This window comes from Gossypium arboreum, chromosome 9 (genome assembly GCF_025698485.1).
Source record: "Gossypium arboreum isolate Shixiya-1 chromosome 9, ASM2569848v2, whole genome shotgun sequence".
In the NCBI taxonomy this organism is placed as follows: Eukaryota; Viridiplantae; Streptophyta; class Magnoliopsida; order Malvales; family Malvaceae; genus Gossypium; species Gossypium arboreum.
In genome coordinates, this window is record NC_069078.1 from 73,805,170 (window position 1) to 73,820,104 (window position 14,935).

The window sequence follows — 14,935 nt, forward strand, 5'->3', positions numbered from 1 at the left end:
TAAACCGAGTTAAAAAAAGTAATTATATAAATTTTTTATTTTTATAAATTTATTAATAATTTATTGAATATAAACCCAACACACCATTCGTGTGATTCCAAAACATTTATATTTAACTTGAAAGTGTTAGTTTTCATCAAATAAAAAAAATATATTTATTTCTCGTAACGTGGTATGCTTATGAATTAATTGGAGAGATAAAGGAAATAAAATCATGTGAACAGGACGACCCTAGCAGTGGTCGGGAAAGGCAGATATAGGCAGCTACCTTCCATCTTTGTCATACCTCTCTGTTTCATTTGTCTGCTTATAGTTAGATATGATATGATATACATGCATCTGCCAATGTATCAAACAGCTGTATTTGATGTTGTCCCTTACAAATCCAACACACCCCATCAAAAAGCAGAAGCAACCTCCATAAACAGACATTTTCTTTCCACTGCTCCCAACTCAATGCTTGTGATTGTTTTCCCACTAGTCTTGACACGTGATTCTCTAAACACACAAATATTTTCATATATATATCTAACGCTTGTATTATCTGTCTTTCATCAATAACCTTGTCATTCCGCCATTGATATACAAAAATGAAGCTCTTCTTCCTCCTTCTAGTTGCCATCCTCCTTATACAGGTAAAAACTTCACTTGGTAAGGGGATAAACCTTTTCCATTGAAATTTGCTCACTCAGTCTACTTCTTCCGTGTCAGGCTTTGCTGCACGCTTCTGCATTTAGCAATAATGCTAACTCTCTGCCAAATGTGAGTCTCCTCTTCTCTACTTATTTAGCTCACTGATAGGAGTGTTTAATTGCAAGGAAAAGAAAATGCAACACTAATGCGTTTAAGAAGAAAAAATTGACAATTTTCTTGTCCATTTCTTTTCACATTTATATGAATGGTTTGTGCAATGCTGAATTTTTCTTCTTCTTCTTCTTCTTCTTTTTTTTTTTTTTGGGTCTTCCTTTTCCTTCAGTATGCACTAGCTAACCCAATTTTATTTTTATTTTTATTTTACATTTTGTTTTAATTCAGATGAATGAAGGAAGTGATACAGTGGCTCTTACTAAAAAGTATCACAAGAAAATCAGTATGTGTTATATTCTTTACCATGAAACCAAGCCTTATTTCTCTAACCAAGAACTTCGAATTGATTGCAATTAGGGTAAATTTCTGTTTATAAACATATTTAAAATTACTAAATATGTTGAAATTCTAAATACTACTAATATTTCATATTTATACTTGAATTTGGGGTAAGAAAAAATACTAAGAATTGAACTCAACACTCAACAATCACATATTTTAAGCATTGTGTTTTATTTATCAAAAGTGTACTGTTGTTTAATAATATTATTTATATTTAGTGTCGTACTTATCATATTATTTTTTGCATTAATTACTAATTAAAGTAGTTAAATATAAATGTTCAGATTGCAAATATGCATGCTCCAGGCGGTGCAGGAAGGCATCGAGGAAGAAGGTTTGTGAGAGAGCATGCAAAACATGCTGTAAGAAATGCCACTGCGTTCCTCCGGGTACTTATGGCCACAAGAGTGCCTGCCCCTGCTATGCCAAACTCAAAACCCATGGGAATAAGCTCAAGTGCCCCTGATTTCTAACCTGTGGAGTTTCTAGACTCTAAGAGTAACATATGTTTTAGTTAGGGCATAATAAAACTATCCCAAAAGGTAAAAGAGGTTGACAACTGTTATGATGTTTTGGAATGGGGCATGGTGGCTAAGTGGGTTGTTTGTTGAAGGGGAAGACCATGCATGCAAGTTTTATCATACATGTTGGGTTGGCTGTTACAAATAAAAAGTGGGCTGAGTTGAGAGCATTATTTTGCATAGTGTACAGCTGTTTGACATGCAACTATCTTTCTTTGTCCAACACTTGCTTTACATGTGTTCTTTTACTCCGGCATCTTCCATAATAATGTAGTAAAGATAGAGTTGAGTGCGAGGCATATGATATAAATCTAGAAAAAAATAACAGGGGATGCAGAGCGAAATAGGAGATTCATGGATGGTGTTCGCTGCCAGCTAAGAAGAGCAAAGATAAAGCAAAGCACAATTGAGAAGTCATTACTCCCTCACTCATTTGTTTTCATAATTGTCATTACTCCCTCACTCATTTGTTTTCATAATTGTCTTTATATTTTTTCACAATTTATTTTCGAAATAATAACAATAAAAAAAGTTGAAACATTAATTTAGTGAGTAATCTTAAACTTTTTAGATCATGTTTATGTACTTATTTCAACTTGTTTTTCTTGAATTACTGGAATATAATGATATTGAAACAATATAATACGTCATAAAAATCAAATTCGCCAATCCCACAAATCTTCTATGGTTGTTGAATCCTCAGTTTGGCCTCACAATACTTGCCCTAACCATTTTTTTTAATGAAATTGCCTTAAAAGGTCATGATTATATAATTTATTCGGTTTTTTTCACCAAAAATTGATTCATTTATGCAATAATGGTAATTGACATAGCATGTATTTTTGGTTTTCCAATTCAAATTATGTGTAAAAGTTTCCATGCAAAATGACTTCTCAGCTACAATGCGAGAGTTTTAGATCCTTTCGTATGCTAGCTTCGATTGTATGGAGTAGAGGAGAACTAAAGTCGTATACATATGCGTGTATATGCAGCTCTGCTTTTAGTTACGAGTGGCAAAATGACTTGATTTTGTGTCATCATACTCTTGCAGATTTCACTTGATTGCATTTGTAATGAATTCGGGGTTTATAAGATTGCCTAAGTGTGTTATGGGGGCTTCAATCAGATTTGCACATTTGATGAACCTCCAAGTTGTGCTTGAGGATGATATGCTGCTGACCGGCCGTTGACCATTTCAGGGCATACCTTAAAATATTATATTGTATTTAATAATATATCTCATTCCAAAAAAAACAATTATATCAACAATTTTTATTATTTATATAAAATATTATATTTACAAGTTTCTCATATTTAAAAACAATCAATAGCATGCTCCAAAAGAGAAATTACTTACGGGGTTGAATCGGAAAGATGGAGGCCTCCAGAAAACTCCTCAATAGAAAATTAACTATAATGCGGCTTTCCAACGACATTCCCTAGGATTTTCATAAGAAATCGAAGAGGTGATGTCTTTGGGTCAACAACAATTATTAACAGTTACATACCTATTGTGTTTGCCGCGGAAACCCTTGCATGTCTCCGGCAAGTTCATTTGGACTTAGATTTGGGGCTCCAGTAGGTTTGGGAGGTTTGTGATTAAAGGTGAGTAAAATCCGAGTCGATTCAAAAAATTCGATAAAATTTTTAAATTTTGAATTAAATAGTTCAAGTTATTTGAGTTAATCAAGTTATTTGGATCAACTCGAATAAAAAAATTAAGTTCTTCGGTTTAACTCGAATATGAATTACACAATTCAAGTTATCCGAAAATCCGAATAAGAAAAGAGAAAACTACGCCATTTTGATAAATGTTTACCTTTTCTAAAGTTAAAAGTCAAAACCATTAAGTTAAAATGCAAAACTACGTTGTTTTGATAATTGTTTACTCATTAAGTTAAAAGGCAAAACTATTATATTGCTTATGTTGTTAAATAATTTTAAACTTCATTTGCTAGTTAAATAATCAGTTCATGTAAACGAAACATTGAGTATAGATAATAGAATTCATTAACTTGACTCGACTTGACTCGAAATTTTTTGACTCAATTCGATCCAATTAAAAAAAAATTCAAATTGAGTTCGGTTGCTGAAATAGGATTCATCAACTCAACTAACTCAAAATTTGTTTACTCGATCAAATACTCACCCCTAGTTGTGATTGAAGTTGATGCCCTCACGGTGGTCAAGAAGCTTCAGACAAACAGAAGAGACGAATCAATTATCAGTGCATATATTGAAGATTCAAAATCCATGTGTTTAAACTTTAGAAAATGTGTGGCGCATCTTTTGGCTACGGAAAGATTAAGGAGGGAGTGGAATACTTATCTACTTAGAGGAGTGCTGTAACACCCCTAACCCATATCCGCTGTTAGAATAGGGTTTCGGAGCATTACTACCATTTGCAGATCACTAAAAAAAATTAAAATACTTACCGATTCAATGCATCATATAAAATAAATATATTACCATTCAATCAACAGTTTGGCACTTGTATAAGCATCAAACAACAACATTGTTAGTATACTTGCACATATCTCATATAAATTCAACATTGATATATCTATTTTCTCGACATGTCGCACTTGAGTTTAATAATAGTCTCAATTACAAAATTTCATTGTATCAACATATCAAAGATAATCATATATGTACATGTCATGAAACATATCATGCTCTTACCGTTTCTTCACAAGCATATATCATTCATTTCATTATATCAATATTTTATGCTTCATCATTTCCATATATTTTATGTATATTTATTCTGGTAATAGCTTATATCAAACTTAACATAAATTATATTCCATGTACTTATACTTATTTCGCTTATCCATTTTCATAATTATTTCATACAACGCTTTTGTACATATATTTCCATATGACCAGTTATTGTAAACATTTCACACAACCATTTCATATAACCATTCGTCATCGATACATTTTACCTGAATATCAATTGTTCAACAGATGTTATAGCGTCTCCCATCCACGGTCTTATTTATCTTTGACGTGATGCCATAGTGTCTTTCAACTATGGTCTTACTCATTTTCTGTCATGTTGCCATGGTATCTTTCAACCATGGTCTTATTCTTTTCATGTCACGTTGCCATGGTATCTTTCAACCATGGTCTTACAACCATGGTCTTGCACATTTCATATCAGGTTGCCATGGTATCTTTCAACCATGGTCTTACACACATGTTGCCATGGTATCTTTCAACCATGGTCTTACACATTTCATATCAGGTTGTCATGGTATCTTTCAACCATGGTCTTACACACAGGTTGCCATGGTATCTTTCAACCATAGTCTTACACATTTCATATCAGAGAGCACACTCCCGCGAACCTCATCTTTCTGATGGGATTACCGGTCAGGCTAAATCCTCAGTAATATAAACTCATAGAGTATTGTCGGGATTACCGGTCAGGCTAAAATCCGCAACGACAATTACTCTAATGAGCTTGGATCCAATTACCAGTCCAGGCTAAATTCAGACCCTAATTCGGATTACCCTTCCGGGCTAAATCCGTTTTACACATATTCTTCGAGAGTGCTATATCAGGATAGGATCACCCGTCTGGGCTAGATCCTTTTTACCGTCAATTCCTTTTCAGAGATCCATCGAATTTTCCTTTCATTCAACCGGGATTTCTTTTCCTTTTATCAAATTTATCAATGTTTGATAAATTTTCATACAATGAACATTCAAATCATATTCACATAAATAACATACAATCTCAAGCATTTAAGAATATAATTCAAGTTACACGAACTTACCTCATTGCTTGTTTGTGTTTATAATTTCATTAATCTGATATCTTTTCTTTTCCACGATCAAGTCTCATATTTGAGTCGTCCAGATCTTTATAAATAAATTTAATCATCATTTTCATTCATTTCATATTCTAATGCATTTAATTAATGCTCTAGGCAAAATTATCATTTTGCCCCTAAACTTTTAATTAATGACGATTTCATCCTTAGGGTCAGGAAAATAAAATTCTTGCAATTTAATCCTTATTTCCAGCTATTATTCTCATATATATTGATAACAATCCATGAATTCTATAAAATATCAGAATTTTTCATAATTTCAACACTTTTCAATTTAATCCCTAAAACATGTTTTTCCCCGATCTTGAACTAAATTAATAATTTCATTCAATTTTGTAATTTAAATAATAAAATAATCCATTTCATGCAATTTGGTCATTTCTGACATGTTTACAAAATTACCCATAAAGTTTTACTTTTATTCAATTTAGTCCCTGAGCCTAAAATATGCAAATTAGCCATGCTAGATGAATATTCATACATATTTTTCCTCCTCCTCTCCATTCCACATCCTTAATGTAGATAACACACTTGTAAGTAACATTATCCATAATTTTTATTATTTACTTTTATGAATATTCAAGTCGTCTATCCGCATCATAGTCACTAAATTATTTATATCTGGATCTATAGAACTCCAAATTAATATCTGATAAGACTCATATATATTCTTACCATAAAAATTTCAGAATTTTGGTTTAGCCAATAAGTGCGCTTTATTCTTTAAAGTTACCCCTGCTTACTGTTCTCGACGTTCGACCCTCTTCACCAAAAATTAATTATCTCCCCATACAGGATTCAAATGATGTTCTTGTTTGTTTCTATTAAAAATAGACTCATTCATAATTTTATAAATACAAATTTAAGCCCCTAAATATTTTTATTCAATTTTTTATGATTTTTCAAAGTCAGAACAGGGGAACCGGAATTCATTCTGACCTTGTCTCACAAAATTCATTATATCTCAAAATTTACAAATCCATTGCTTACACTATTTATTCTATGAGAAACTATACTCAATAATCTTTAATTCCATATTTTTTTCATCTACTAATTCGATTTCTACAATTTATGGTGATTTTTCAAAGTTAGTCTCTTCTTGTCCAAACTGTTTTTGTGCAAGCTATTAATTACCATGTTATAACACCCTTATTTTCTTTTTCTACACCATTTCTCATCACTTTCTCTTATTTTCTGTTCACTAACATATCAAAAACATAGGACCTTATGTAAGAAAACTCTACTATAACATTATTTCCATGCTTTGTCAATAATAACAAACTTAAAAACATATTGAAATCTTGATATACTTACCTTGTTCTATTGATACTAATCTTTAACTTGATTTTCTCTCCTCCAGCTTCTATTTCTTGAATCCAACTTGATATTCTAACTCCCCATGCTCTCCTTAACATTTTTGTCTCTTGGTAGCTATGGAAATTCATTTGATTTTGGGTGAAAATTGTGAATTTTTGGTAAAAGGACCAAATTGTAAAGAAAGCAAAACTTTCTTTCTTCCTCTCTTTCTCTCACGTTAGTGCATGGGAAAATATGGATGAGAATTTCTCATCTTTCTTTCTTTATATACTAATAAAATAATAAAATATCTTATTAAAGTATCAATAAAATAATATTTATCTAATTAAATAATTATAAAATATCAAAATATCTCTAGCATCATTATTACTTTCGGATTTCTCTCTTCCAATTGACCATTTTTCCTTCATTATCTTTTAAAATTTCATCCTTGAGTCATCATTTAATTTGGTAAAATTACAATTTAGTCCCTCATAGTTCTTCATCTATTCAATTTGGTCCTAATTCATCCATTTTCCTTAGTTTCTAGATCATTCCACTCTTAAATTATTTACACTATTTGTCCTTCAACTTTTTCATATTTACACTTTAACCCCTCAAATTATGAATATTTACTCTTGTGCAACAAAACTTTTCTCACTTTTACGATTTAGTCCTTTCCTGAATTAATATATCATAATATACTTCTCAATATTGACATAACTCAAAATTTCCCTTTTTGTCACTTTATTTCCTTATTTTACTATATCAAGGATAATATCTTACTGTAAAAATTTTCAGGGTATTACAAGTGCTGAATTTTGCAGTGGATGTAGTGGAAAATGATCACCGGAAGGTAGATTCAACAGATGAACCCCAGGTTTTTAAGGTGTGGTAGGTCAACCCAAGCTTGCTACTGTCTGGTTGTCATTTCTTAAAGGAAGATGGAGGGTTGTAAAGGGATCAGAAGAGAGTGAAATGATACTTTTACTTACAGGGCTTCTGGTTGACTGATTAGTTTCTAGAAAGAAGTGCAGTTGTTTCCTTGGAAAGGAGATGATTTTGGGAATGGGATCTTGGGCATTCATTGTTTTGTCTTTTCAACGCTAAGAGAGCTCATTTATTAGGCTGGAGTAACTTTTGTTTTTTAGGCATTTTGTTTTTCAATTTCTAGTTTGTTTTAGGTTTTGACCTGTTTACTTTCACACAATAAATGATAATTCTAGCCGGTTCCATAAAAAAACAACAAATAGTCAATTGAGTTTTAACTCGATTGGTTTTAGTATTATTGTTGTATAAAAAGATTTAAGTTCAAGCGTATTAAAGCATGTTTGTCCTCCTATTTAAAGATTGAGATGAATTATGAATAGTTCTAAATATTATATTAACTTATAAACATTCTGTGAAAAATAAAATAAAATAAAATAAATAAAATAAAGAACACACAAATTTTACGTGGAAACCCTTTCGGGAAAAAACCACGGGCAGAGGAGAAGAAAATTCACTATGTCGAAAAATTTGAATCAAATACAAGAGGAATAGACTATGTCTATTTATAGGCTTGCAAAGCCATCTTCTAGTAGGATTGAAACACCTTATCCTAATCAATATAAAATAGATAGAGTTTAATAAGGTTTAAAAACCTTATTCTAAAATAAAATAAAAGAAGTCTAGTTCTATATGGATTTTACTTTTATTTTATTTTCCATCGTATTTTATTTAAATAAGAATTTGGGTCACTTAATTCTAACAATCTCCACCTTGACACAAATTCTCAATGAACAAGTTCTTCATCGCGAACTTTCAATAAACAAGTTCTCCACCTCTTCCATAAAACTCCTTAAGGGTTTAACTTCAACAATGAACACCAACCAAGTCTAAGCAATGCTCAAACTTGGTTATAGGAAGTGACTTAGTCATCATATCTGCAGGATTTTCGTGAGTACTAATTTTGCTCACAACAATATCACCACGAGCAATAATATCACGAACAAAATGATACTGAATATCAATGTGTTTTGTTCTCTCATGAAACATTTGATCTTTTGTAAGAAAGATGGCACTCTGACTGTCACAAAATCTTGTGTGCTGATTTGAAGGTCTTTATTGAGTTCACTAAATAGTCCCTTCAACCAAATAGCTTCTTTACAAACCTCAGAATCGCCATGTACTCAGACGATTGGTAGACAAAGCGATCGTAGTTTGCAAAGTGGCTTTCAACTAATTGCACAACCTCGATTGTAAAGAAGTAACTGTGAGAGATCTTCTTCTATCAAGGTCTCCAGCAAAATCAGCATCAACATACCCTATAACTCCATCTTTAGTTCCTCCAAACTGTAAGCAAACATCAGTAGTGCCTCATAAGTATCTTAAAATCCACTGAACTGCTTTCCAATGTTCTTTACCGGGATTTGCCATATATCTGCTAACTGCACTGACTGCATATGATAAATCTGGACGTGAACAAACCATAGCATACATGAGAGATCCCACTGCACTAGAGTATGGAACATGTGACATGTACTCAATCTCATCATCTGATTGAGGAGACAAGGCCGATGAAAGTCGAAATGGGTCGCTAAAGGAGTACTAATGAGCTTAGCACTCGCATATTGAACTCCGCAAAGAACTTTCTCAATGTACCCCTTCTAACTTAGGTACAATTTACTTGATTTTCTATCTCTGAGAATCTCCATACCAAGTATCTTCTTTGCTGGTCCTAAATCTTTCATCTCAAATTCTTCATTTAGTTGGGCTTTAACCTTTCTTATCTCTCATTTATCTTTTACTGCTATCAACATGTCATCAACATAAAGAAGTAGATACACAAAAGAACCATCACTGTTTTTCTTAAAGTAAACACAACTGTCTAAACTACTTCTTTTGAAATCATAAGAAGTCATAAAGGAATCAAACCTCTTGTACCACTGTCTTGGCGACTGTTTCAAACCGTAAAGGGACTTTCTTAGCAAGTAAACATAGTCCTCTTTTTCTGAGACTATAAAATCCTCTGGTTGTTGCATATAAATATCTTCCCCAAGTTCTCCATGTAGAAATACAGTTTTTACATCTAACTGATCAAGCTCCAAATCATGCATAGCCACAATACCAAGCAAAGCTCAAATCGAACTATGCTTAACAACTGGAGAGAACACATCTGTGAAGTCCACTCCTGGAATTTGATTGTAACCATTTGCAACAAGCCTTGCTTTATATCTGGGTTCTTCAACTCCTAGAGTCCCTTCTTTCTTTTTAAACACCCATTTACAACGAACAGCCTTTTTACCTTTAGGAAGTTTCACAAGGTCCCATGTTTTGTTTTTGTGGAGTGATTCCATCTCTTCTTGCATAGCAAACATCCATTTTTCTGAGTCTTCACAGCTAACTGCCTCAGAATAATTAGATGGCTCTTGATTCGCATCTATATCTTCAGCCACATTTAAAGCATAAGCAACTAGATCAACATCGGCATACTTTTTTGGAGGTTTAATTTCTCTTCTAGTTCTGTTTTTGGCGATAGAGTATTGTGATGAAGAAGCAACTCTATTATCAATTTTTGTTTTGGCTTGAGGAGTTGACTCTGTATTAATCTGATGCTCCACCTGCTTTTGATTTTCTTTGTTGGAAGATTCTTTAAGAGATAAGTTAGGTAGTATAGCAGTTTTATCAAAAACAACATCTCTGCTAATCACAACTTTTCTATTTTCAGGACACCATAACTTATACCCTTTTACACCAGCTTTATAACCAAGAAAAATGCATTTAATAGATCTCGGTTCCAATTTTCCATTATCAACATGAGCATACACAGGACACCCAAAAATCTTTAAATCAGAATAATTAGCAGGATTACCAGACCATACCTCTTGTGGAGTCTTTTTCTCAATGGCAACAGATGAAGATCGGTTGATCAAAAAACATGCAGTAGAGGCCGCTTCTGCCCAAAATGCCTTCGGTAAGTTGGCATTTGACAACATACATCGAACCTTCTCCATGATCATTCTGTTCATTCATTCTGCAACGCCGTTTTGCTGTGGAGTATGACGAACTGTCAAGTATCTCATGATCCCTTCTGATTTGCATAATCTATTAAACTCATCAGAACAAAACTCTAAGCCATTGTCTGTGCGGAGGTATTTTATCTGTTTTCCCTTCTGTTTTTCAATCATAATTTTCCAAGACTTAAATGCGAAAAACACATCGCTTTTTTACTTCAGGAAAAACGCCCAAACTTTTCTGGAAAAATCATCAATAAAGGTTAGCATATAATTAGCTCCACCTCTCGAAGGCACTCTGGATGGCCCCACAGATCAGAATGAATATACTCCAACGTTCCCTTCGTGTTATAGATTCCTCTAGTGAATCGAACTCTCTTTTTCTTCCCAAAAACACAGTGCTCACAGAAATTTAGTTTGCAAATTCCTTGCCCATTAAGAAGTCATCTTTTGCTTAATTCTGTCATGCCATTCTCACTCATATGCCCTAGGCGCATATGCCAAAGTTTAGTAATATCATCATCTGACAATGAAGAGGAAGCGATAGCTGCATCACCAGTAACAGTAGAACCCTGTAAAACATATAACTTGGTAATATTTCTCTGCCCTTTCATCACAACAAGGGACCCTTTGGAAATCTTTAAAACCCCACTTTCAGCTGTGTATCTGTACCCTTTTGAATCAAGAGTACTCAACGAAATTAAATTTCTTTTCAATTTTGGAACATGCCGCACCTCACTAAGTGTTCTGACAACTCCATCAAACATCTTAACTTTAATTGTTCCAACACCTACGATTTTACACGAAGCATTATTTCCCATCAAAACAACACCTTCAGATACTATTTCATAAGTTGTAAACCAATCCTGATTGGGACTCATGTGGAAGGTGCAGCCTGAATCAAGTATCCACTCCTCGATTACTTTAGAATCATTGACAGAAGCGACTAGAAGTTTACCATCGCAGTAGTCATCTACAATATCAGCTTCACCGAAATTTTTTGGTTGTTTTCCCTTTTGATTCGCAGCCTCCCTTTTAATCTTATTTTGTAGCTTATAGCACTCAGATTTAATGTGCCCTTTCTTCTTGCAGAAGTTACAAGTTTTACCTCTGTTTGAAGACTTCGATCTACCCTTAGATTTACCACGAGGATTCCGTTCCTGTGTCCTACCACGATCATCATCAGCATTCCGATCTTGTCTCCTACGAACAATGAGACCCTCTCCCTGAGAGTCGGGTTTAACCACAAGATGCTTCATCTTATCATACAAGGTTAAAGAATCATAAACCTCATCAACTGTGAGAGACTCGCGGCTATATAAAATCGTGTCTCTAAAGGTTGAATAAGACGGGGGCAACGAACAAAGTAGAATCAACCCTAGATCTTCCTTATCATACTGAACCTCCATGGCCTCCAAGTTTGAGAGAATTTCTTTAAACACTGTTAAGTGTTCGTGTACAAACGCACCTTCCTCCAAACGATGAGCATAAAGACGCTGCTTCATATGCAACTTGCTTGTTAGAGTTTTTGACATACATATTTGTTCTAGCCTCTTTCATAATGCAGCGACAGTTTTCTCTTTCATCACATCCTGCAAAATTTCGTTGGACAAATGCAGATGTAATTGTGTTAATGCCTTTCGATCCTTATGCTTCTTCTCTTCATTTGTTAATGTCGAAGGCATCTTATCTATCCCTAGCAGGGCATCCTCCAGATCCATCTGTACAAGAACTGCTTGCATCTTAATTTGCCACAATGCAAATCTGGTGTTGTGATCCAACAGCAAAATTTCATACTTCAAAGATGTCATTACCATGATTGAGATGAATAACCCGGAAGCTCGGATACCAATTTGTGAAAAATAAAATAAAGAACACACAAATTTTACGTGGAAACCCTTTCGGGAAAAAACCACGGGCAGAGGAGAAGAAAATTCACTATGTCGAAAATTTGAATCAAATACAAGAGGAATAGACTATGTCTATTTATAGGCTTGCAAAGCCATATTCTAGTAGGATTGAAACACCTTATCCTAATCAATATAAAATAGATGGAGTTTAATAAGGTTTAAAAACCTTATTCTAAAATAAAATAAAAGAAGTCTAGTTCTATATGGATTTTACTTTTATTTTATTTTCCATCGTATTTTATTTAAATAAGAATTTGGGTCACTTAATTCTAACAAATTCAAAATACTTTCACAATTAAATTAAATTAAAAAAAAAACAACCAATCACCTAATGCAGGGCACTAGTTACATACTAGTTAGAACATAAAAAAGACAGCTCTTTTGTTCCCACTTCTATTCCCTTCTTGGTTGTTGCCCTCTTCATCTTCTTTTGTTTCCGTTTTTATCTCCTTTGTCCACACCAATAAAAAAGAGTATGAGATTTGTATGACCCAAATCTCATTATTTATTAAAGAAATAAAAGTAGTAAAATAAATGGATTTGTACTAGGATTGCAAGTACGAACCATGCTGCACAATTAGAATTCATATAAAATTATACTTCTTCTATCTAAAATTGATTAGAATAGAGCTTTTTAAATTTTAAATAGATATAGTAGAAACTACTCTTGTATCATTTAATTTTTAACATTAGTAAATTTCTCATCCTCTACCCGTAATTTTTTCTGAAAAGATTTTTCACATACAATCTTTTATCATTATTAACATTTAATATAACAAAGAGCTAATACCCAACACCTCTTTATTAGTAGGCTCACTTGCTTTTTATTCTTTTACCTCTCAATTTCCTTTTTATTGCTTCATCCACCACAATCTCCTTAGGCCACGTTCTCCTTTGCTTCTCAGATGAGCTTTTGCAATAAAAAGTGTTTTTCCCTTAAAAGCATTAAGGAACAGACATTATTTTAAAAAAAAATTAACTTAAAATAAGTGTTTTTTCACAGATGAAAAAGCAGAAATTTTTAACTTTTTCTCAGCCAAAAGTGCTTTTGGCTGATATTTACCTTTTTAACCTTACTTTTTCTTCTTTCAAATAAACGTTAGAATGCCCATTTTTTTTCCCATTTTCTCTTTTGTTTGAACCTTACTTTTCCTCTGGTTCTTTGTTCCTCTTTTCCACTGGTGAGTTTATCTTTTCTTCTTCTTCTTCTCTCTAATTGTTCATTATGCTTTAGTTTTTAGTTATTTTCTGATTGTTTGATTTTATAAAATAATTATGAAATAAAAGAAGTTCTTTTACATTTTTTTCAGCTTTTCTCTTTTACTTGTACCCTTGGTTCTTGGACTTGGCAAAGTAAATCCCAAGTTTGTGAGCTTATTAAGTTTCTTCATTTCATTCTTTCGTGTTTGATAGATTTATCGGGCATTATCCTTTCCATAAATTGATTTATCATGTTTGTATCAATTAGTTTTCTGATTCTAAATTTTTCTTCAGTCTGGTTCAATCTCTAGACACCTATGATTGCTAAAATTAAGACTTCCTCTTTAAGTATTATTGTAATATTATCCACTTAATAGTGAGAAGATAGGATTTCCTTACTCCTATTTGGTGCTAAATAATCAACTGGCATGTTCCTAAAATTCTTAGGTAACAACATTGGATAAATTCTAGTCAATTTATCATAGCATGGTTGTTGTCTCCTATTCTTGAGCTGTGATTATATTCAAGATGAGTGCATTGATTTAGTGAAATTTAATGAAGGAATCAAGAATAGGATCTTCAAAGCAAAGAAGTAAACTTTTAAAAAATAATTCAGCACCCTCTGTTGCTTATCGCAAAAGATAGATTGGAAAGTCTGAGTGGATTTTCAATTTTTTATGCTAGACATGTTTGCTAGAAGTGATCCTCACAAAGTAATTGATCTGTTTCATTTCAAAAAGGCATCTTGCAAATGGCTACTTCTTTAATTAGTACTTTTTATTTTGGTGGAAATATTGGTAAAATCCAATTGTTGGTTCCCTTAGTTAGAAAATTTTAGCATTTTATTTTTTGCATAATTTTATACCCTAAAAGCTGAGATACTAAAGATTATGCACATCATCTCTCTCATTTCTTTACCTTTATTATATTTTTAAAATAATAATTGATAAAATATTGTTCATATTGACTTTTTAATTGGGTTTGATACTATTATTAGTTGTGTTCTCTTTCTTAGTTATTAT

General features: G+C 32.8%; 1 protein-coding gene across 1 annotated transcript; it reads left to right on the forward strand.

Moving 5' to 3' along the window:
• The first annotated feature begins 397 nt into the window (after positions 1-397).
• Positions 398-2,214, forward strand: LOC108454661 (gibberellin-regulated protein 9). Its single transcript, XM_017753194.2, has 4 exons — positions 398-635; positions 712-762; positions 1,036-1,090; positions 1,434-2,214. Exons 1-4 carry the CDS (start codon positions 591-593, stop codon positions 1,613-1,615), a joined length of 333 nt encoding a protein of 110 aa, XP_017608683.1. The 5' UTR covers positions 398-590; the 3' UTR covers positions 1,616-2,214.
• Positions 2,215-14,935: the final 12,721 nt, after the last annotated feature.

What these genes read in the sequence shown, in the direction of transcription:
- LOC108454661 (XM_017753194.2), top strand. Translation starts at nt 591, where the DNA reads ATGAAGCTCTTCTTCCTCCTTCTAGTTGCCATCCTCCTTATACAG. An exon ending in TTGCCATCCTCCTTATACAG is followed by an intron (nt 636 to 711) that starts GTAAAAACTTCA and finishes CTTCCGTGTCAG; the next exon opens with GCTTTGCTGCACGCTTCTGC. An exon ending in ATGCTAACTCTCTGCCAAAT is followed by an intron (nt 763 to 1,035) that starts GTGAGTCTCCTC and finishes GTTTTAATTCAG; the next exon opens with ATGAATGAAGGAAGTGATAC.